Source organism: Crotalus tigris, unplaced genomic scaffold (genome assembly GCF_016545835.1).
Source record: "Crotalus tigris isolate CLP2741 ecotype Arizona unplaced genomic scaffold, ASM1654583v1 scf7180000018064.1731613, whole genome shotgun sequence".
In the NCBI taxonomy this organism is placed as follows: Eukaryota; Metazoa; Chordata; class Lepidosauria; order Squamata; family Viperidae; genus Crotalus; species Crotalus tigris.
In genome coordinates this window covers 1,529,424-1,553,043 of record NW_024096804.1, presented here as the reverse complement: position 1 = coordinate 1,553,043, position 23,620 = coordinate 1,529,424, and the positions used below count along the sequence as shown (strand labels likewise).

Below are 23,620 nucleotides of genomic sequence, written 5' to 3'. Positions count from 1 at the left end.
TGCAGCTGTTGAAGGCTCTTCTAAAAGAGCCATTAAGATCAAGCAATCAGCATAGACAAAGGCAGATAGCTTTCTATCAAAAGTGCAATTGCTTTGATCCAATGAATTCTTTCTTCAAGGTCAAAACATTGTTGATTTAAAAAAAAATCAGTACAAGTGAGGCTAAGACACAGTCCTGTTTGTGGTGATAGCATCTGTTAATGTCCCACTGAAGAAAATCTAGCTGCATTTAGGATCTCATTATTAAAGCCAGTAGTTGTGCTCAGTTTAGCAGCATACACAGACATTACTTACAAACTTTTGATGATGCAAACAAATGTGTCCACAAACTCCAATCTAGAAGGTACTGGAAGTTGAAAGGAGGTTATTTTACAGGATGCCACGCAGGCATGTTTGCTTGGGCTTGCAAACAAAATGGACCTATAAACCATGTAACCTGTTCATAAAGTTGAGCACTGTCCGCACACTAAATTGGGTAGACTCAATTTATAAGTATTGGCCAATGTAAGCATTCCTGCAGTCCTCAGAACGTGCAGTGTAGTTCTCCTGCACTGTAGCAACATATTGGCCTGTATGGTTTTAAGCATCAGGAAGAGCTACAGTAATGTAATGTAATGTAATTTATTTACTCTCCATTTTAGGCTATGAATTTGCATGGGTTTGTTCCTTAAAAAAACTTAATAAAACAGTAACAAAACAAAAAATTAATCAGGAAACATAATTCCAACAAGAGGCCCAACACAAGTTATCATAGTGAAAAATAAGCCAAAACAAACATTTTATAGTAAAATAACCTTGTTCCGTTAATGTTAATTACGGTCTCTATTTCACTATACACAAACATAAATACACAAATTTCTGATTTTTTTTTCTATTGCCAAACTAATTATACACCTATATTCAATATCCTTCATTTGCAACACTGGCATAAGCTACCCATTATCACCTGTAAAGGAATGTATACCAGTTTTTAATACACAGCAGAAACCTCTCAGCTGCTGGTACAATAATTACTGTTCTATGGGTTGCTAAGACATACTTTGACTTTTTTCCAAGACTATTAAAACATTTCTGTGTGCACAAGCAAAAGGATGCTGGGTAAGAGCAATAAAATGATTCCAGCTGTAGCAGTCCAGCAGAACTCAAAGCTAGAAGACAGCTGTAGAGAAAATAAGAAACAGATTGGGATTTGCTCTTCTTCAAACCTCCTCGCCACACTTTTCCCAGGATGAAGCTTGGAGGAGAGAACATTGTGCTCTTCTGCAAATCATGTTAAGACAGCAATTCAAGAAGTGAACTGAATATAAGGGATACCAATGCTGTATTCGTTTACCTTTTATAGGATCTTCCACATTTTCTAAAAACATTTTACTCATCAGGCTCCTTCTTCAGAACACATTTTAAAAAGATTAAGAACACGAACATCCAATTTGAAATCAGCTCCGCTTTATGATTTCACAGACAGCAGCAATTGCTTTCAATGTCAATAACAGTTTCTCTCCAATTAGTTGCATTCTTCTTGCCCAACTTACTGAACAGCTTCAGAAGCAGCTTATGGTCTATGAAATATTTTATAGCCATTTAAGACAGAACGTTTCCCACATAAATGGGTGAACGGCACACAGCAGTTTCTTTCTTTCTTTCTTTCTTTCTTTCTTTCTTTCTTTCTTTCTTTCTTTCTTTCTTTCTTTCTTTCTTTCTTTCTTTCTTTTAGGATCCAAGTGCATTATTAAAGCTGCCACCCTTTTGTCTACTTTATTTCCAATAATGTTAACTGGTTCTCTTTCATAATGTAGGGTTTCTGTCATATGTAAGGATATTCAGAATCATGGCTAGGGTCTCTGTTGCTGATCAAATCAATGAGAATCTCCTTACAAACTTGGCCAGACATAGGTTTTATGCATAAGTTACCTCTCAATCAAACAGTAATACTGTAAGAGAGAACACTCACTTCATATGCTTAAGAAGATTAGGCCAATTCCTTAGGACAGTGTTTCCCAAACTTGACAATTTTAAGGCATGTGGACTTCAACTCCCAGAATGCCACAGCCAGCGTTGCTGGCTGTGGAATTCTGGGAGTTGAAGTCCTCATGCCTTAAAATTGTCAAGTTTGGGAAACACTGCCTTAGGAGAAGCATAGAGTATGACGTCTTGCTGTTTTCTGGCATATTCAGAAAGAAAGCTCAAAATAGAAATTCTCCTGTCCCAACCACTAAAAGTTACACATGAAAACAGCCTTTATTTCACAACAGCTGGCCAGCATTTTATGATAGGGTTCATAAGGAACTCCCTTATCCAGATGTTCAGAGAGAACAGGGTTGCCCCTACTGGGAGTATATCTTTAGCAGCACCCCTTTACTATAGCTATAGAAAGTCATTGTTTCTCAAGTTTTATAAATCACAGAGTTTACACAAATCCTCACATCTTCCTTCCCACAAACATGGATAGTGGGATTCATGAAGATGCACCCAAGCAGTTAAGGAGAAAAAATAATTCATTTTTTTTTGTTTTAGGTTAATGATCATAATTTATAGACAGTGTTATGAAAGCTTTACTGAATCACCTTAAATTAAAATTAAAAATGCCAGATCAATCCCTCTACTTTTGACTGAAATTCAGTTCGATCAAACTGTATATTTAAAATGATTTCTGAGTAAAATCCTACAGAGTATCTTTACACACTTTTAAGAAATCACGTGTTCAGGCTTTCAGATACCAGATTCAAATGATAGAAAACACTCCTTCGAAGCTTAAATCACTCAACAGATTTTAGCTACATGTTTTTAAAGTGGGTTTCAAGTGTCATATGTAAGGTTGCTGGCTGCAGATGTTTGAAAAATAGAGGATGTAAAGAAACAAAGAAGAAATGCTTTTCCAGATTCTCCACTGAGAGAAGATCTGCTTTTAATTTTATCAGTCCTGAAGATCCTATCTAATGGAACATTATTTCTTTAGGAGTGTGCTCCTTTGGGAACTTCTGTTTTTCCAAATGTGACTTGTCAGAAGTAATTTACAGAGATCTTACAAAATCAGTGAAACTTACATCTCCTTTGGCTTTGTGAACTGGAGGCAATTTTTACACTATGAAGATAATTTGATTATTGTTTGAGGCAGGTTAAAAATACAACAGGGGTTATCAAAATAGTCTATAATTTATCCCAACAGTGCTGAAGACTATCTGTTTATATTCAAATAAGCTAGTAAGTTCTAAAGGATCCCCGAATTTCATGAAGCGAATTTTGAGGAAAGGAGTATCTTGCACAGGGAAAAGATTCCCATATCTTTCCAGCTAACAAAAGCTCCTGGGAAGTGGCTTATTGAATACAATTTTGTTACACATCAAGATTGCTTAGATTTGAAAGAGTTTTAAGCTGTGCTCTTAGGACTGGTTCCCAATTCTGCCCAACCCTACCCTTTTTATTTCTCAACAATATTGGATTACCTGACAGTAGTCCACTTTTTAAGTGTATTAACTGGATATTTTTTAAATACAGGTAATCCTTGACTTGCAACAGTTCGTTTAGTGACCATTCACGGAAAAATGTGACTTATGACTGTTTTTCACACTTATGACAATTGTGGCATCTCCATGGTGATGTGATTAAAATTCAGATGCTTGGTATCTGACTCATATTTATGACGGTTGCAGAGCCCTGATGTCATGTGATCATCTTTTTGCAACCTTCTGACAAGCAAAGTCAGTGGCCAAGTCAGGTTCACTGACTAATGTAACAGTGCAGTATTTCACTTAACTGTGGCAAGAAAGATCATAAAATGGAGCAACATTCACTTAACAATAGAAATTTTGGGCTCAACTGTGGTTGTAAGTCGAGAACTACCTGTAATCAATCCAAAACTGATTTTGGATTTCCAGCTACATTACATCAATAGCTCAGTCATTCCTGGTTCTTTATTTAGTTACGTCCAGCTGAATTCTCAGCCCACACAAAAAATGTTGCTTATCATTCCAAGTTCATAGCCTTCTACTTGGCAGGACGTCATTTCATTCCATTTCTATTACTCCAGTTCCAGTTCTTCCTGTGCAATTTCCTAGTCCTTCTTCCGAACTCATAAAACTGTCCAAATTAGTGTTATCTATTTCAAGACTCAGATTTCCTTTCTAAAACAAATACTTCAACCTTGTTAAATTAAAACAAGCTTGATCAATTACACTAATGCTTCCTTCGAACTCAATGTTTCTTTTTAATACAATGCTTTATTAACCTAATTATAACTTAGTGAGTTGAAGTATTCATATTGCTACACAACTTATTCATTTTAAATATTTTCTTTTGTAATGTATACATTCTTTTATTACATCCAGATCTCTTTGAGCAGTCTCTCAAAAGACTGCTGCATTGTATTTCCTTTTATATTTTAATATCTTCATATGATGATCAAAATATGCACATTTTATTTGAATATTGGTACAAAGTAATTGATTTTCTAATAGATAAGTCATGCTATTGACACTACTTGATTGTCAAAGGTTTGCCATATACATAGTGATACAAAGAGAAGACATGGAGGTGCTGGGCTTTTCAAAACATAGACCAAGCAATTTTATTTCTAAGTTTGCACTTCTCTTTACATATAAAACATAGTGGAAAACAACTTTCTTAGTCTCTAAAGATTGCAGAAAGCATAAACAGTGAATATAAGATATCACTTAAGTGGGTGGTCCAAAATATTTGTCACAATTTACACTGGGAGATATTAAGTATTAAGCTTCAAAGAGGCCTACAGATTTTTCCTCTTATTACCCCCACAAGGAAGTAATCACCCAATAATTTTGAAGCAATTAAGGTGTGATTGTTGGTCTTAATGCCTTCCCAGAGCTTTTATACATATTTTTTTCTCCTTATCTTTTAACCCCACCTCCCCCCCAATGAGGCAAATTATAGCTATCACTATTTTGTTCCTGACATTCAGCAGAATATCTGGAAGGCACAAAATGGTTATGACCTCTAGCTGCCTGCTCTTCAGCCAAGGCAATGAAAACTGCAGCCATAATTTATCTTACCAGGAAGTTAATGTGATTGCTACCCTGCAAATACATATGATCTGTTGGTGAACTATGAATACACACACTCACACCCCTGGGGGGGGAGGGTTAGTCCAATACTCTAATCCATATTCAGATGTCTGTTTTAGAACTAATGAGAAATCAATGAATCTACCAAAGCCTGGATACAAGTGAAAACTGTGGAATAGATTCCATTAGACCAGTTTAAACATTCAAACTAGAACACATTTAAAGGAGACAATGTAGACCCTGCCTTTTGCAAAACGGAAGATTTATTTTCCTTTTCAGATAATTTCACTTTTATAGTTATATTCTATGAACTGTAATATCAACCCTGTTGGACACAGTACATTGAAAACATGATTTAAAATGTTTGTTTAGTTGCCTGAAACATTTATTTCCTTTCCAAATATCATCAGTAAGAACAGTTTTAAATTTGGAAATAAGTTTCAGTTTGTTACCAAGTTTGTTATGAAAGCTTGTTCTAAGATACTGGCTTTGTTTTTGCTTTAATAACTTTGCCAATTTTTTGCTTACTTAACATTAGTTGTTTGTTGCTTTTTGGAAGAAGATACTTTCATCAAAGATTCACTGTTTGAGGGTTTTTTTCTCTTGATACTATATATGCAAACAGGAAAGCAGATGAAGGGTTCAGGATACGTATTAAAAGAAAATGTTGATCTTCTTTGTTGTGTCTGGTTTTTTTTTTTTTTTTGCCTTATTCCAAACCAGAATGACTAGTTTAAGTAAGGAAATGTTGTCTCTGTAGCTAATAAGGAAACCTCTCGACGCCAGTCAGACTCCCTACCTTACCAAAATTAATCAATTTATTCTAAAAATTGGGAATCAAGTACTATAAAACACTAGTATCATTTTTATTTACAAGATTTGTAGAGATATTCCACATTCACTTTTTGAATAGTAAAAATGGTGACTGATAGTAGCCTGGTTTTGAAGATGCCTACCTGTTCAGAAAAAAAATGGCGCTAAGTGGATGTATTAACAATCTAGAAATTTTAAAAGGGATGGCAGAAACAATTCTCTGTGGATATATACAAGTTGCTTTCAAAAACCCAAACATGTTGCAAGATTCCTTTGCTTATTACAGGCAATACCAAAAAGACAGCTACCCACGATCCTCAGAAGTTCAAGATCTTGGAGAAATCTTGCATTGCCCAGATTGGTAAGAACATAAAGAGAACCCTGGCAAATTACACTCAATTATCACTCTAGTGTATATTCAGTTCATATTAGTAGAAAGAAGAGACAGCCAGCCCTCTGTGGTAGCAGGTGTCAGCAGTAAATCTTATCTCTCCAAAAATGTTAAATGCTTTTTCAAGAATTGGTTTGCTCAACAGAAGGCTACCTAGACATAACTCAGCTGGATTCTTTTCTTTACAGCAGGAAACAATGAGGTTGTATACACAAAGATCTGCCCACTGCAGTCTTCATATGGGTCACTGCTCCAGGGTTTAAACTATAGATCTTTTCCAACCCATATTTCCCAGTCAGATTCTCTTGATGGTCTTGGAAGGATAGTTGTTTTTCTTTAATAAAATCCATAAACTTTATTCCCGTACATTCCTACTTTTTAATCAAATTCTGGCAAAAAAGCAGCATTTTAATGTTGCTTTTGTTTTCATATAATCCTGACCATTGGTAGTACCATTTCAGTATTTATTTATTTATTTATGAGACTTATATACCGCTTTAAGTGCAAGCACCCTCTAAGCGGTGTACACCAGTAAGCAATGTATATATATATATATATATTTACATTGGCCCCAACAATCTGGGTCCTCATTTTACCTACCCCGGAAGGATGGAAGGCTGAGTCAACCTTGAGCCGGTGAGATTTGAACCGCTGACCTGCTGAACACAGTCAGCTAAAGTGGCCTGCAGTACTGCACTCTAACTGCTGCGTCACCTCGGCTCATATGAAGTTGGGATACTAGATACTGGTATACATGAAATTAAAACAAAACACTTTTCTGAATACAGGTAATCCTCAACTTACAACAGTTCATTTAGTGACCATTCAAAGTTACAATGGCACTGAAAAAAGTGACTTATCACCATTTATCACATTTATGACCGCTACAGCATCCCCACGGTCACATGAATTACAGTCAGATGCTTGACAACTGGTTCGTATTTATGATGGTTGCAGTATCCTGAGGTCAGATGATCATCTTTTGTGATGTTCTGACAACCAAAGTCATTGGGGAAGCCAGATTCACATAGCAGCCGTGTTACTAATTTAACAACTGCGGCGATTCACTTAACAAATATGGCATGAAAAATCGTAAAATGGGGCAAAACTCACTGAACACATTTCTCACTTAGCAACATAAATTCTGGGCTCAATTGTGATCATAATTTGAGGACTACCTGTATTCAGAACAAGTACATTAGGGAACTGAACCACTTTAGTGTTCATGTTTGGGTAAGTCTTTTCTATGAAGTGATAAGGAAACATGTATTTTTGCCATTTAAACCTAGGAAATATACTTATTGACCATCGTGTTAACACTAGGTTGAAAATTTCATTACTGTGTTACCTTTATTGTATTATGAGCACAGCTTTTACCATGTTGTTTCTGTAAATTCCTGACTGACAGCAATCTGCTCGAGAGGGTTAGGGTAGCAAGCAGACATTTAAGAGGTAGAAACGTTGCTGCTTTGGGGCTAAACCCTAACAATGAAAACACAATATCTGAAAATCTTGCCTTGTTAAATCCCACATCCATAACAATATGTTACCATTATCACAGTTTCAGCATCTTTTTTCTGTCAATGAATCATTTCTTTTCAGGGATTAGAAAAGTTAATAATTAGCTTGTAGACCCTGTCACTCATGTGTTTGCAAACCACACTGATTCATTAGCAGCTTTCATGGGGACAGGTAATAATTGTGCAGTCCCTAAGAATAAAAGATGTCCGCCAGCCTTGTCTCAAGCAAAACTGCCCCAAAACTAGCTACCCACGGATAGAAATGAATGTAAGTATCCCTTTTAGATTAAGAGTTATTGTAATTTCAGCCAATGTAATTAACATAATGGACTGGAAAACACTTACCGGAAAGCCATCTGCAGGCACTTCGATTTCATCATGTGAGGTCAGACAACCTATGGGTGAAAGACACAGACATCAAATTTTAATTTGGGTTTATTTGTTTTCTAGAGATTCTCAGTAAGCATAGCACCAGAATTTTATAAAGAATATTTATATCATCATAATACAGGATATAATAAAACACATTATGTGAGGAAACACTTTAGACAGCGGCATATTTTGTTTCCATATCCTTTTCCTGCTAGAAAACAGGAATATATCTATTTTAATACACTGATTTTGAATGGTGATTGCTCTGTTCCCAAAAGACCCACTTTGAGGACAAATGCCACGGCATGTGCCTATTTACAAACTGAGTATGGACATTGCTCCATTCTGTATAAGGGGCCAGTGAGAACAAAGTATTTTTGAAGGAAAGTAAAACTTTGATGACTACTGAAAGTTGCAGTGTTTTTTTTTTTTTTCTCAAATAAGATCTGGAATTTATTACTGTTAAACATACTGCTCTTTTTTCTTCAAGACTTAAGCAAACATTTTCCTTTTACATATGTGCACATATATATCAGTGATACTTTTTGGCTTTCATTCTTTAAAACTGGCAGTAAGTAGGCTAGTAAGAGTAGATGAAATGAACAACTAAAAAAAAAAGGGGAGGTGTAAGCTTTTTAAACAAAACAATCCAGAATAATGCATACCTTGAGATATATCTTCAACAGCCCTACGAATTCCTCTATCAAATGCTCTTGCATCAGCGGGACTTTGAAATGTGAGGCCAAATTTTTTTTCATCAATCTTCCAGTGGTGAAAAGTTGGAGTAACTTTATTGTAAATAAGCTGCTTCTTTAATGTACACTCCAAAACCACCTGAAAAGAAACCAAGTTAAAAGAAGAGATTACTATAAAGGACTTGTGTGTGTTTGTGCATTTAATTAATTTTTGTTCTATCAAAGCTTTTCACAGAAAAAAGGAAACAAGTCATAGCATAAAAGACCTAATTACTAAAATATACAATGCAAATTTAATCACAAAGCTCTAAAAGCTAGTACCAAATGCCCATCAGTTTAATAACCTATCCCACCTATCCCAAAATTTAATTAATGTGAAATCAAAAGCAGAAAACAGAAACACTTACACAAAGAAAAAAGAAAGCTGTATAAATGGGAACCATCATCAAGATAACCCTGGTTTTTGGTCCCTGCCAGCAAGTTTGGCTATACTTGAACAGAAGCACAAAAGTCTGTAAATCAAACTGATTCTGGACTATTCAGGTTTGTAAATAACCAAGTAAACAGGATTTGAAAGAGACAGCTTTCACAAGTGATAAAATATTGGAATAGACTGCTTGATATGCCCATGTGATATTCCTGCTTTTCAACCTGCATTGGTTACCAGTTTGTATTCTGCTTTTATTATTTCCACAAATAACTCAAGGCAGCGAACATATCCCACATACCTTCCTCCTCTAATTTTCCCCATAACTACCCTGTCAGATAGTTTGGTTGAGAGGGGGGGAGAAGGGGGAGAGGGGAAGGAGGGAGACTGGCCCAAAGTCACCCACTGGCTTTCATGGCTCAGGTGGGACTAGTACTCAAGGTTTCCCTCTTTCTAAACTGGTGCCCTAACCACTTGATCAAACTGGTTCTAGGCAAACTGCTAATCTTGCTTTTCAGTCTATGGTACCTGCCTTTTGGAATGAGATTCCTCCTGAAATGTGGGTGGCTCCTGCCTGAATGGTGTCCTGCAGATCCTTAAACACCTGATTCGTCTCTTAGGCTTTGGGCTAAGGTGGTTTGGAGCCACTGCTAAGGATATGATACTTGTTTTATGTATTGACTGGATCTGCCATTTGTTTACTGTTCTATATAGATTGTTTTTGTTTTATTGTCCTGTTCTGTGAGACACCCAGACCTAGTCTGGAATTGGGTGGTGTCTAAATTGAACGAACGAATGAACAAATGAATGAATCTATCTTCTGCGAACCTTCTTCCCTGGCTGTCCAAACATCTAATTTGGATGTGACTAAGTAACTAAGACCAACTGTATTATAGAGGTTAAGAACTAGGATCAGAAAGAACCAGACTGTAGTCTGCTCTTAGCAACAGAATTCTACTTGATGGATTTGGGCCATTCACTGTGGAAATATAGGGGAAGGGAAAGCTACTGTATATGTTGCCTTGAGCTCCTGAATTAAATGCAGAGTAGAAATGCAAGTAGTCCCCATCTTATGACCATATCTGGGACCAGAATCTCAATCATTGAGTGAAGCAATAGTTAAACAAAATGTCACATGACTGCTTCATTCAACAACCAGAGTCAGCATTCCCAATTGTGGCCATTAAATAAACTCCCAAGTCATTAAGTGGGCAGAATGAAAGCTGCCTGCAGAAGGATTTCAGCTCCATCCTGTGGTAGGCAGCTCTTTGAGAATAAAACAATGTCTTTGCAGGGTTTCAAACCGTTGTAATTTCAGACTGCTGTAAGTCAAGGATTATCTGTAGCATAAATAGTTCTAAATGTACATCTGGTTCTGCATTATTGGAAGCAAATCCTTGATTAAATAGGGCTTTGCTTTCCAATATCTCTGTTAATGTTCTTAGTGCTATATATTAAAAGGTTTAGAAAATAATTTTTAAAAAATCAGTATCTGAATGTATTCTATTCATTTAAACAAATCCAGGTTTTCTATTCTCACTTTTTTTTTTGTATCTATGCAAACAAAAGGGGATTTCTTTATTATGGATCTGCCATGTGACGTAGTTGCTTTAAGAAGCTGCAGACAATGTTATATTTATGCCTTTGCACACAGTGAACACCATTTCAGAATCAAATCAAAATCATTTCCTGGCCATACTCAATTTCCATCAGCTGCTTTTGTTTCACACAGTTCTGTTCCCAAGCTGATTTTCTTTCTACAGAATGCTGTTGGGTCCTCTTCAACTTTAGATTAAAAAAACCACCCCTCAAAATGTGTGGATAGAATCCAGGATTAGCAATTACAGAAAAAAATGTGATGGTTTTTCAACAACCCTGATTAATCTATCCAACTTTTAGTTTCATTCATTGATATCCTGTCTTTCAAAAAGAAATACAAAGATGTTTGTTAGCTCTAAACTGTGACATAGGTTAGGGCAAGAAAAACTGGGCCCTGGGTTACCCAGATTTTTCTGTTCTGCTCTTGCACAATATTTTCAATCTTTTTTGCCTCCCTTTTTCCTTGCTAAAAATTATTGTGCTAAATTTCCATAGTCAATTAACTCTAAATTATGGAAGAAGTATACCAAGCAATGACATTTTAAAAATTGTTTCTTTAATTGCCATTACTTCTCAAATTCCTATTCTGGAAGGTCTAATGGTACAAGTTTTCAAAAGCCTTTTTCATTGTCTGAATATGCTGCCTCTACATTGATTAAACAAAGGTAACAGAGAATAAGATATGCAACAGGCAACAAACTGACTCATTATAAAATTGGAAAGCAAAGGTAAGTATCACTTTAAAAGCAATAGCATTTGACAATCAAGAGAAATACTGAAACCTAAATGCCTGCTTAATGCTTCATATAAAAGGAACTATCCGGCTATGTTTACATAGCTTAAAACAGCAGCAGACCTGTCCAGGTTAGAGTGGAAGGTAATTGTTCAAACTAGACTGGCTGGAGCCAGATCTCAGAAGGGAAGTATAATGAAGGAGGAAGTGTGCAATTATGTCAAGGGTGCTTTGTGAAGAAAGAGAGAGAGAGAGAGAGAGAGAGAAAAACTGCGTTACATTCCAACAGAGGTCTAAACAAGCTGGGTAAACAAGTCCAGAAATAGTCTCTGTCATTCCAAAGTGACACCCATTTCCTCAGTGCTATCTCTTTCAAGATACTGGACAGACTGTTTGTCAAAAACATGTCAAGCAAGTATTCTCATTCATAAAAGTACACCTAGTATTTTGCAACAAATACCCTCAATTAAAGCAAAATAACTCAAAAGATTTTACTTACATAAGACTTCTCTAATCTTGTGCTTTCCAAATGTGATGGGGTCACACCCACAGAATTCTCTTTTCCTACCTAAATTTCAATGCATTGCTTTTCTGAATGTCTTGCTACCCCACCCAAATAGACAAGACAGACAGCAAGTATACATCAAAGCACATACTAATGTACTGTTTCCAGGTAAGTTCTATTCTTAATTTCGGGAACTGCATTACAGCAAAAAAACGTTTAATAATGTAATGCCAAGCAAGTTTTAAAGTTTCAAAAATTAAATGATGTACAATTCCTCCTTGTTGTCTTCCTTTTAAACGTACTCCACTTTACCACCTCAGCTCATGGTTTTGTGCACTTGAATTAAACCCCTAATCCAAGTGGCCAGGATGGCCAGGAATTCTGAGATGGCAAGTTTGATGTATCTGGAGGGGCTGAGTTAACCAGTCAAAGAGGCTTTTCAGGGCTGAGGAGTAGAAGTAGGCTAAAATAAAAGTATGGAAACCGGTCCATCCACACTGAATGACAGGACAACTCCTAAGAAAAGCAAAGGCAGGGCTACCTGATGACTTTTGAAGTCTGACCTATAATTAGTGGTTTATGACAGCCCCCCCCCTCCCCGAAACAAATCAGCTTGCTCTGAATCTTTCTTTCTCTCATTGGCTCTGGATCTCAGTGCTAATCCTTTGACACACTGTTGTATTACCTTATTATTCTGTATATATATACATTGCAAGAACACATTGCAAAAGGAACAGCAGCAACAGCAAGACAGTGGGCTTACTGACAGCAAGACTTTTTGCCAGCTCAAACTTAATTACTGTTTCAATAGCAGCTTTTACAAAACTTTTCTTATAATGTTGTACTGTTGATGTATTACACCTAAAAAAAAAATGCACTTGTTAAAAATGGTGAGAAATCATAAGAAGTACATTCTAGCTGCTCAGAATCTTTGAGTCCATGCCAAACATATACATGGCAATATATTTTCAGATAGGAAAATGATTATTGTTGCTGTCTTCTCCATTTGTACATCTTCAATAATGGGTAAAGACACACACAGGAATACCAGAGAGTGATTTTCCAATTCTATCACTTTTTCCTTCCTCCACAACTAGCCAACAGTGGCAACATCGTTTGGGGAACAGCAATTGGGCCTTGTTTCCCTGAACTGCATGCTCACTCTAGATACAGAAGAAGTAACAAACACTTGCCCCACACTGAAAAACAAGCAAACTGCTTCGCCAGATCTCCCCTTCTTCCATTCTCCTACGGTTTGCTTTCTGGTACTAGCTTCTCTTCTTTGTGTTTTCTGCTTTCTGACTTGATAGCTAAGGTAATACGTTTGCAGAGAAAAGAAAAGAAATATTTGAAATCCAGACTTCCTTGTTTCTTCAGGTCATAAAAGGGTCAATAAAAGATGGTAGCAGCATTGCCATTTTTTTGACTATATTGGAACAACAGGACTAAGGGCATTGCTCAGTTGGAAAGCCAGGGGTACAACGTGGTAAAATTTCAGAGAGAAGCTGAAAAGAGGAAGAAGCACAATAAGCAGATTCATCAATTTCAAGAGCGTATGTGTGTAAACTATCATACAGAATTGGACAATACACTGAAACTCTCTCATCCATACTAAATACTCTCATTCTTCATGATTTAGCTTATTATAAGCAAATATTTCACTATTCCCACGCTAAACTTTACCAACCTTATTTATCTCGAATAATTTGCTTCAGGTTCTAAAACGACACTTTTGAAGATATTCAAATATAAATTCTTATCAACTGCATTACTCCTTTTTGCTGGAGGCAAACCTTATGGAAAACTGTAAAGGGCAACCATGGAACAGATTTCTTACAACCTAAGAAACCCTAACTAAGCCTTGGATTGTTAGTTGTTACAAAAGGGTAGAAAAGTAAGCATAAAAAAAAGTGAAGTGTAAGAAAAGGACCTGAATCTGGTTTGCAACCCTAGTCTCTATATCAGTGTTTTCCAAACTTGACAATTTTAAGGCATGTGGACTTCAACTCCCAGAATTCCACAGCCAGCAACGCTGGCTGTGGAATTCTGGGAGTTGAAGTCCTCATGCCTTAAAATTGTCAAGTTTGGGAAACACTGCTCTATATCAACAGCTTTATATTCTTACAAACCAATTCCTGCTTCACTGCATCTACAGACCATTTCATACATATATGATTTTTAAGAATCAGCAGCCATTTAAATAGCAAATGAACAGATATTTAACACTAATGATTATGACTAAATCTTTATACATTCAAAGATTATATTATTTAGCAGCTGCTCTGTTGAAAGTATGAATAAAGCCGTTTCACAAGCTCTACATTTAATTTAAATGGCAAAATAGGCACTCAGGGCAGATGTTACATGGATTACTATGTGCCAGGCTGATGTTTCCCAGTTATGTGGGAGATGCCTCTTGTATGGCTATAGGTAACATTTAAAGAAAGTAATTCATCTAGGGAGTTTCCATGTGCCAATCCCAGGTCTTGGTCCCTGCCCTTCTGGCTGAGTTGTAATCCTAATCTTATGTAAATGTAACTTTCATCAAGCTAGAGCTATGTTTAAAGAGCTCTTGATTTATTAGCAATTCAATGAATAGTTATATCCAGCTGCACCTAGAAGTATGATAATGTGCAAGAAATGGATATCTGAATTATACTAATGAACAATTCTATACTAAAGAGGCAACTAATAACCCATTTAGTTTGCTGATTTCCTGCAATTTATTCTGGCGCAAAGTCTATTTTCACTGAAAAAAAGATTTTTGTTAGTTGCAATCTTTTTCACAATTTACATTCTTAAGAGTGACATTATCTCAACTTTTAAGATTTCAATGCTGATAACAATACATACAGTGTTTGTATGTGTATATACATACACACAGAGAGAGACACAGACAGACAGAGACACACATACTCACATATTTCTTTTTTGCATATCTATTTTCCCTTTTGGTTTGTTTGTATTTTTTTGTTCTTGATGCTTTGTTCAATAAAACAATCCAAAACACCCACAACTTTATATAATAATATAACTTGAATGTGTCAATACACATCATCTATCTCCTAATTGTGAGTTGACAGCAACAGTAACTTGTAAGATAGTTTTTAGATTGCAGAGTCTAATAATAGTGTGAGTATGATGGTGACATATCTGTTAGATCTCCAATGAACTGCTAAATTACAAAATAATTTGGAACAAAACTAAAGTGAGGGAATGATGAAAGATTCTATATGGGAATGATAGTGCTATGTAGAAAACTGGAATTTAAAAGAGCACTATTCGTATTGTTAATGTCTAAGAAAAAGATAATGAAGTCAGTGGTCCAAGATATGACAATGAGTTAAATTTGTGAAGTATAATGCAACTTTATTATTTATTTAACTAATTTATACATCTGTACACTTGCCAGAGTGACACTGAACAGGTAACAGGATATTATTTTGAAAGATAACGTGTATGCAGTGAAGATTTTTGTTTTTCACTAAGTAACTGAGAAATGAATAAAAGCAAAAAAAAATACATTTATTAATTTAAAGAAAGTATATAATGAAGTTTGTAAATGTATTTCAGAAATTTTCTACAAATATGGAATTTAAGGTTGGTTACTGCATGTAATAAAAATAGTATATGATGGAAGTTAAGCATGCATGGAAATAAGGAAATGATTCAACACAGAGAAAGCAAAGATGTGTGATATATCTTTGGTTGTTAATGCATTTATTATGAACATATATGGAACACTTGCAATAATTCTAGAAGTGAATTAGTCAAGGATATGAAAATGGCTGCAAATGATGCAATACTCTTGGCTAGGAACCCAAATGATTGCAGTGATATCAGATAGAATTATGAATGAGGATAATGACAACAAAAAAGAGCAAATAGAAAAATTTGTATACTTTGTTAGAAAGTTTTTTAAAGATGGAAAACTATGTTATTCTGTTAAATACTGGTTAAAAAAAAGTAATTGCTATTTCCTGATCTATTGTAAAGAATCTATACTTACAGGAAGCAATTTAAATGTATGCGTAGGGGCACAATTCTGACCACTGTGTTCCATGGAAATGAGGCTGGATACGTCAGGAGAAACAGCACAGTGATTTGAAATGTAATTTACTTTATGAACTGAAAAAGGATATGTATGGTAAAATAAGAGGTAAGGTCAGGAATGAATGGGGTTTCAATGAATGTAGACTAAAAATATGTACAGGCACAGTGAATAATATAATGTGTGCTAGAGTTAATTAGATTTTATCTTATTTTAGCTCTGCTTCCAATTTATTTGCTTATTACTTCTTACACTTTTTCTATGGTTTCTATAATGATGCTTATCCTGAAATGGATTAGTGTAAAATAGTGATTTTCAAACTTGGCAATTTTAAGATGTATGGACTTCAACTCCCAGAATTCCCCAGCCAACATGGGGGAATCACAGGCTTAACATTTAACACTGCAATAAATTTAACAGTACTAACAATACATCTCTTTCAAATTTCGCAATCTTATGATGTATTTCATAGATTTATTGTGATAATTATTACAAGTCACTTTAAACCATTTTTAGGTATCTCCAATGCAAGAAATATAAATATTTTAATGGCTTTTTCAATTAACCACATTTAATGCAATCCAAAGTACTTTCCAAATGATCAGACAATGTTATGAATTTTGAAATTTAAAAACATTTACTAAAATGTGTTTAGGTGTATATATAAATGTGCACATATGACTGTGTGTTTGCATATGCACGCACATACAAACATACACAAAGAGATAAAGATTAAAAGAACATACACACACTTATAAATAATAGGGTGTTCCAAACTGTTTCTTATGGAGTTATTTTTGACTTACAATTAATGGCACAAAAGAGGCATAATTATTTTTACCGTTTTATCCCTGAGACGTTCCCCATGTATAAGAAAATCAGCACAGCCACTTTCTTCTTGGTGAATGACTTTGAAAATGGTGACGCAGCTTAGTCCACCCCCTGCAAGTGGTAACCATCCACCACTTGAGTCATCACGGGTCATCACCACAGCTCGCACACGGGCATAACTATTACTGAAACAGATTAAGGATAAAAAAAATTAAGTTTTCTATGCTGGGAATGAATAAGATCAAATTAAGTCACTGCATAGCCTTATTAAATTATTCAAACCAACTAGATAATCTTACAGTTCTCAAAAACATTTGATATCCCATGACTGTCAGCAGCATTGGGAATCTATTTGATAATTTGAACTGATTACTGAAGACTCATGGTGACGCAGTGGTTACAATGCAGTATTGCAGGCTAATTCTGCTGACTGCCAGCAGTTCAATCCTAACTGGTTCAACGTTGACTCAGTCTTCCAGCCTTCCGAGATTGGTAAAATGAGGATCCAGATTATTGGGGGTAATATGCTGACTCTATAAACCGCTTAGAGAGGACAGTAAAGCACTGTGAAGCGTTATATAAGTCTAAGTGCTATTGCTATATAGTTTACTTGAACATATTTGGGCAAATGAGGCAAATTTTGTAATGTTGTTGGCAGCAAAAGCCTAGCTAGTGATCTGGTCTTAATGCTATTGGTAGGGATTTCTGTGGTCTGGTCTTAATGCTATTGGTAGGGATTTCCAGTGATACTTATATGAAAATAGATCCAAGATAGGCACTTTATTGCACAAGCAAAGTCAAAACACTATAACAAACCTTCTCTTCCCAAGTTTACTAAACCACTTTGGCTATGATAGTCTTGCACCAGCATGTGTAGCAAGGCAGTGTTGGTTAGGGCTGGTAACCAGGACAATACATTATTTGATACAGTTCTGTTTATATTCAGTGCTACATTTGCTAATTTGGTGAGAAGGGAGCGGACACAGATTGGATCATAATAACTTGCCACAAGAAAGCATAAACTAAATAAGAGATGATCACAATGTTTGCTCATTTGCTTCCTGCAAAGAGTTACTTAACTGCCAGTAAATGCATAATTAATTTTACCATCACTGCCTTTTTGGGATGATGATGATGGAAGGTCAGCATCCAGTAGAAATTAAACAATAACAGGATTAATGTTGTATTCATTCTTTTTCCACTGATATTTAAGTTGAAACTTTTGGAGGAAGAGTTAAAGATTGTGCAAGGGATATTTAGGCCAGTCCAATGTAATCTAATTATAAAGTACAGGGCATAAACGGCATGTTTTAAATTTACTTTTCTGTTGTTTATCAGTGTTGATGGGAAACAAAGCTTTTTTAAAAAGACATTGATACATTTATTTTAAAAAAAGACAGTTAATATGCTTTTAGCTACTCTTTGGTACCAAAATGACAAAAGATCAGTTAAAGAACCAAATTTATTAGATTTCTAGATAAGAGGCACAAGTACACAAGTTCATACCATTTTAATGAAGAATAATATGAAACACTATTTTCCTTTACTGTATTTGTACCAATCAGATTTATCTTTTCTTCAAGAACTTTACTTCACGGTTACTATTGTTACTAGTGTTCATTAGTATTAATGAAGAATAATATGAAACACTATTTTCCTTTACTGTATTTGTACCAATCAGATTTATCTTTTCTTCAAGAACTTTACTTCACGGTTACTATTGTTACTAGTGTTCATTAGTAGTTTTAGTAGATTGACAGACTGGATTTAGCCAAGAACTCCTATAAAAATACCCGTAACTAAAGTCAGTGGAAAAGCCACCAGGAAGTTGCAAATTCATCAGAAGAACATATTTAAGATTGCCTTAATAGAAAAAGACACTCAAATTTTACTTATAAGCAATTTCAAGTACTGTATATAGGCTTTCTACTGTCTGAAAAACGTTATACTTCAGATCATTTTTCAATGGATTCCAAAACTTTTTGCTTTTATTTACAACCCAAATTATGAAAAAGCAATGCTATCTATACTGCAAACTCTCCTTAATGTAAATAAAGTTTTGTTTTATTTGCTATCACTGCATTTTACCACAAGCTCTTGGGATGTGACAAGGAATTCTGAAATGTTTAATGACAGGTAATCTTATAGCCTAGTTAGAATTCTGCACAATCACAGATCTATCTATAGATCTCTGTCTATTAAGTCTAATAAACTTAATATCCTGCTTAACTCATATGGAAATATGAAATAGAAATTCATTTTCTTGTCTGCCAGTGTTAAAGGAAGTTCTGTTCTCCTGTGAAATACAGTAGAGAAAAAAAAAATATACCAGTATCGTGTCTAATTTTCCATCACATTAGGGATATAGAACAACTATGAAACCTCCCATCTGACTATCCCCTTCAGCCAGGTTCTTTAAATATCACTTTTTTGATACTAGAAAAGCCATCATTCCCTCACTTCCCCCCCCCCAGCAGCAGCCATTTGACTGCCTACTGGGCTTGGATTTGTAATTTCCTGCTGGCTTCCCCACTGACTTTCTCCTTGCACAAGCTTCCCACAAGCAAAATAAATGGGAAACCAGAAAGAATTCAAGGGAGGGAGGGAGGAGAGAGGAAGATTCCCAATGCCACTTACCAGCTTCCCACAAGGAAATTCAATAAGGAAGCCAGCAGATAGTCAGAAATCTTCCATTACTCTTTGCTCAGCCATGGTCACTCTGTTTGTGCTTAGGTAAGGAAATATCTGTGAGATGAAGACCCAACAGGACATCGGTTGTCTAATAAATATATGTATTTGTTGACAGAGCAGTAATTGTCAGTAGAACAAACTTCCTTCCACCCTACAACCCCATAGGATTCCTAAGGATAAATTTCATGCTTTGGTGATTTATGGGAAAGGACAGCAACTGCATGACTAATTCAAACATACAAGAGATCTAGTCTAACTTTCATCCACTACACTTATATATGCAAAACCACAAAAATAAGGACAAATGTACATATTAATATGTTTATTGCCACACTGAAATAAAAACATGTATGGAGAGGTGCTGGATGCTATGAAAGAGCAATAAATAAATAGGGATCCAATAGTATTGAGTTCTAAAGCAAAACGTTGCCTTGGATCTCGTGTTTTATGCCCACTGTACCTATCAATGGCTCCTTAAAGAAGATGTGCCTTTCCTGGGACACGTATGGTAGCTCTGCAGCCCCCAGTTCTCTTTTATCATATTCTCATATGATAAAACATAAAGTCCCCAGAAAATGTGTGTCTGGATGTTGTTGCGTTGTCACCATAATTTTAATTCAATCCTGTATCACCCCGGGGGCAGCACAGTTTCTGTATGAGCCCAGAAAATAGCACAACTGCTGATAGGGACAGCAAGCAGGCCTAACGGATTTTTATTTTAAAAAAATTCATTTATTTTAAAAAGACAATTAGTTGTGTCAATTTAGTAATTATTTCCTATTGTCATATTAACATTTAACTTACAAAGTTTCATGAAGTAACAAAGTATTATATTTTTTTCTCATTTGGACAAAACACCAGAGACATATTAATACAGTGTAACTTCATAGAATACTGAGCTTTGTATGTGCTTCTATCAAATCAGACCTAAGGGTGACAATCTAAAAGAGCAAAAACATGAATCACAAATAAATAAAAAAAAAAACTGAAAAGAGGATGGAGTGGGTTTTTTTTGCTATTTAAATATTACTAATTAGACCGTAATGCAAAATTAGCTTACTCTTCTTCCATTAATCACAGGTGTGGGTGGAAGAAAATATACAAAACAAAAATAAATTATAATCAATATTTTAAGATATCCAGGTTTAGAGAGACACTATGAAGGAAGAGGCTAAAAGGAGTGACAAACTCATTCAATTGCTTCACTTAGTTCTAAACAAAATTCAAATCTGGACTAATGCTTTGAATGCAATGTGTTCTTGGCAAGAATTCTTCTTGACTTAGTTGCCCACAAAGAAAGCATTTTCTTTTAGTTTGCTACTGTACAAACTATCCAAAATTGGGAAACAGATTTAAAGGCCACATACAAAATGCTCTTGAAGTGTGGAAGCTTATAATGAAACTTGTACGAAGATGTCATGTTCATAATCAGCCATTTTAATACAATGATTCTCCCTTGGAGAAATGTCAAAACATCAAGGGTGAACATAGAGCTTAAATTTTAAAAGAGCAGGAATCTGCTAGGACACTGGTGGCAAACCTATGGCACGGGTGCCAGAGGCGGCACTCAGAGCCTTCCCTGTGGACACGCGTGCCGTCGCCCCAATCCTAGGCCTTCAGCTGGGTTTTATAAAACCTTTTCATTTTAGGCCTCCACCGCCTGTGCAAAAAAAAAAAAAAGGTCCAATCAATCAGTCAATTTCAACTTCCGGGAAACAAAAAGGTCGTGCAAGGTTGGAATTGATTGATTGAACTTTTAGTCCCACCCAGTCTGCTGTTACCACCACAGCCATGCCCAGCCAATGGGTCACACCCACCCAATTGGCCACACCCACCCAATGGCCACACCCACCCAATGGCCACACTCACCTGGCACCCGACAATGCATAAGTGGGTTTTGGGTTGCAGTTTGGGCACTCGGTCTCTAAAAGGTTCGCCATCACTGTGCTAGGACAATACTGCTTCTTCCCTCTATGGAAGATTGAGAACAAGTCTTATGTTTCCTTCCCTTTTCCCACTCTGAATACTTAATGATTGCTGAGAGGTTCAGGACTGGTTTTAAAGTAAAGCTCCTGGGACAATCAGGATAAGGAACTTTCTACTGCACTCGCCAAGAATGACCCCATATAGAAATAAATACAAATTCAACTCCTGAGAAACAAGGACAGTATTCATTCTGATGAATTATAGGAAAGAAATCTTGGAAGCTGGCCTTGCTATTTGTTAATTTCTGCCTGCTTTGTGAACTTTTCAGTTCACTGTCCATACACAATATCTGCAAGATGCAAGATAGCTTTTTGTCACTTTTGTCACATCATGATTCTCCTAAAAGGGAACAAAAAGACCAAGCAAAGAAACAGGCTGAACACGTGCACATGCATACTTATACACTTTCTCCTAATGGAAACACACAATTTTTGCAAAAAGTAATCCCTGGATCTGAAAAATGTTCAAATTATTCTCTGCATTTTTTATATTTTTATGTAACAGGTATATGTGCCTGTACTATATGCTCAGCTTCTCACATATTTTTCCTGTACAGCTGGAAACAGAAATACATTGGAATTTAGATTTTCTTTAGCAGATTTATGGCTTGCCTTTATGAGCAAACCAGAAATTATGATCTAAACTAAACTCTAGACAAGTGGTCTCCAACCTTTCTGTCTCCACAGACTGGTCGTGGGGGATGGGATGGTTTCATGTATGCAACCTAGATCCCACGCATGCATAAATGAAGCTTTGTACACTTGCCTGCCACTTCCGTGGCTAGTACTGATCCACAGCCTGGGGACTCCTGTTCTAGTCAATTTCCAAGCCAGTTTTAGCCCTTCAACTGCTTTTGGAAGTTAATTTTAAACTTAATTTCTAATTTGCCCACTGCTAAAACAAGGCAGTGATCAAGTAAAAGCTGATCAACTATAACAATGTTTTGTACAGAATCAATCTTATGTAGGAGCATTGCCTAAATTATGGTTTAATTCCACATAATCCTATGAAAGATCATATATTAAGTTTATAGAATCATTTATAAAGTAGGAATAATAATCTAATACAGAATAAAAGAACACATAAGCTATTAACTATTTTAATGTGCCATATATAAGGACATATAGAATTACTTTAAACTTGCAATGCCGATTCCCATATTCAGAGTCTTTTGTTCCAAATAAATCAGATAAAGTGATAGTTTTGATTATAAAAACCAGAGTCCAAACATCATATTGTATCAAGCAACCTCCAAAGGAAAAATTATACCCTAGGACCATTAATTACATATGAAAAGATGTAGAGTAGATGATCTCAAATCGTTCAACAGTAGAACAGTGGTCAAATCCGTCAACAGTAGAATGTTGAAGTCAGTTTGGTATCCCTTAGTTGGGTTTGACAGATAAACAAGCCCTTCTACCTCAGCCTGTTTCACTTGTAATTATACTTCTTCCAAGTAATCATCTATGAATTACAAAGCCCCATTAGGAATGTGTTAGTGTTTTGTAAATTCTTTGGGAGCACCTGCCCCATGGATCCCATATAATTTTCCAAATTGTATAATTCCTAAGACAAACATAATGGATCTGAAATAAAAGTAATATTGCCTGAGATCAGTGTAGAAGGCAGGTTGCATGAATTCCCAAGTAATCACTCAAAAAAAAAAAACCACCTCAAAATACAAACATTTGGAAGCAGAAGTTAAATGACTGTGGCAAAAGAAAATAAAGATAGTACCAATATTAATAGGTGCTCTGTGTGCAGTCCCAAAACATGTTCAAAACCACTTGAACACCATTGGCCCCAGCAAAATTCCTTTTGGTCAACTGCAAAAGGCAGGTTGATTCGGAACAGTTTCCATCCAGTGATATTTTTAATACCATTGAACATCAACATCTGCCTATCCCAGTGCCTTGAAAAGGACTCCATAGATAGGTAGAAATGTCAAATCCACTCTAAACATCTGGCTA

At 35.8% G+C, this 23,620-nt stretch overlaps 1 protein-coding gene across 1 annotated transcript in view; it reads right to left on the bottom strand.

Annotated features, from left to right (window-relative positions):
* The window catches only part of SPRED1 (sprouty related EVH1 domain containing 1), a 101,367-nt gene that overhangs the window by 11,980 nt on the left and 65,767 nt on the right, over positions 1-23,620 (bottom strand). The window contains exons 2-4 of the mRNA XM_039347332.1: positions 16,984-17,158; positions 8,798-8,966; positions 8,106-8,155 (exon numbers count right to left, since the gene is read on the bottom strand). Coding sequence (XP_039203266.1) covers positions 8,106-8,155; positions 8,798-8,966; positions 16,984-17,158 — 394 coding nt within the window. The remainder of the gene's footprint in view (positions 1-8,105; positions 8,156-8,797; positions 8,967-16,983; positions 17,159-23,620) is intronic.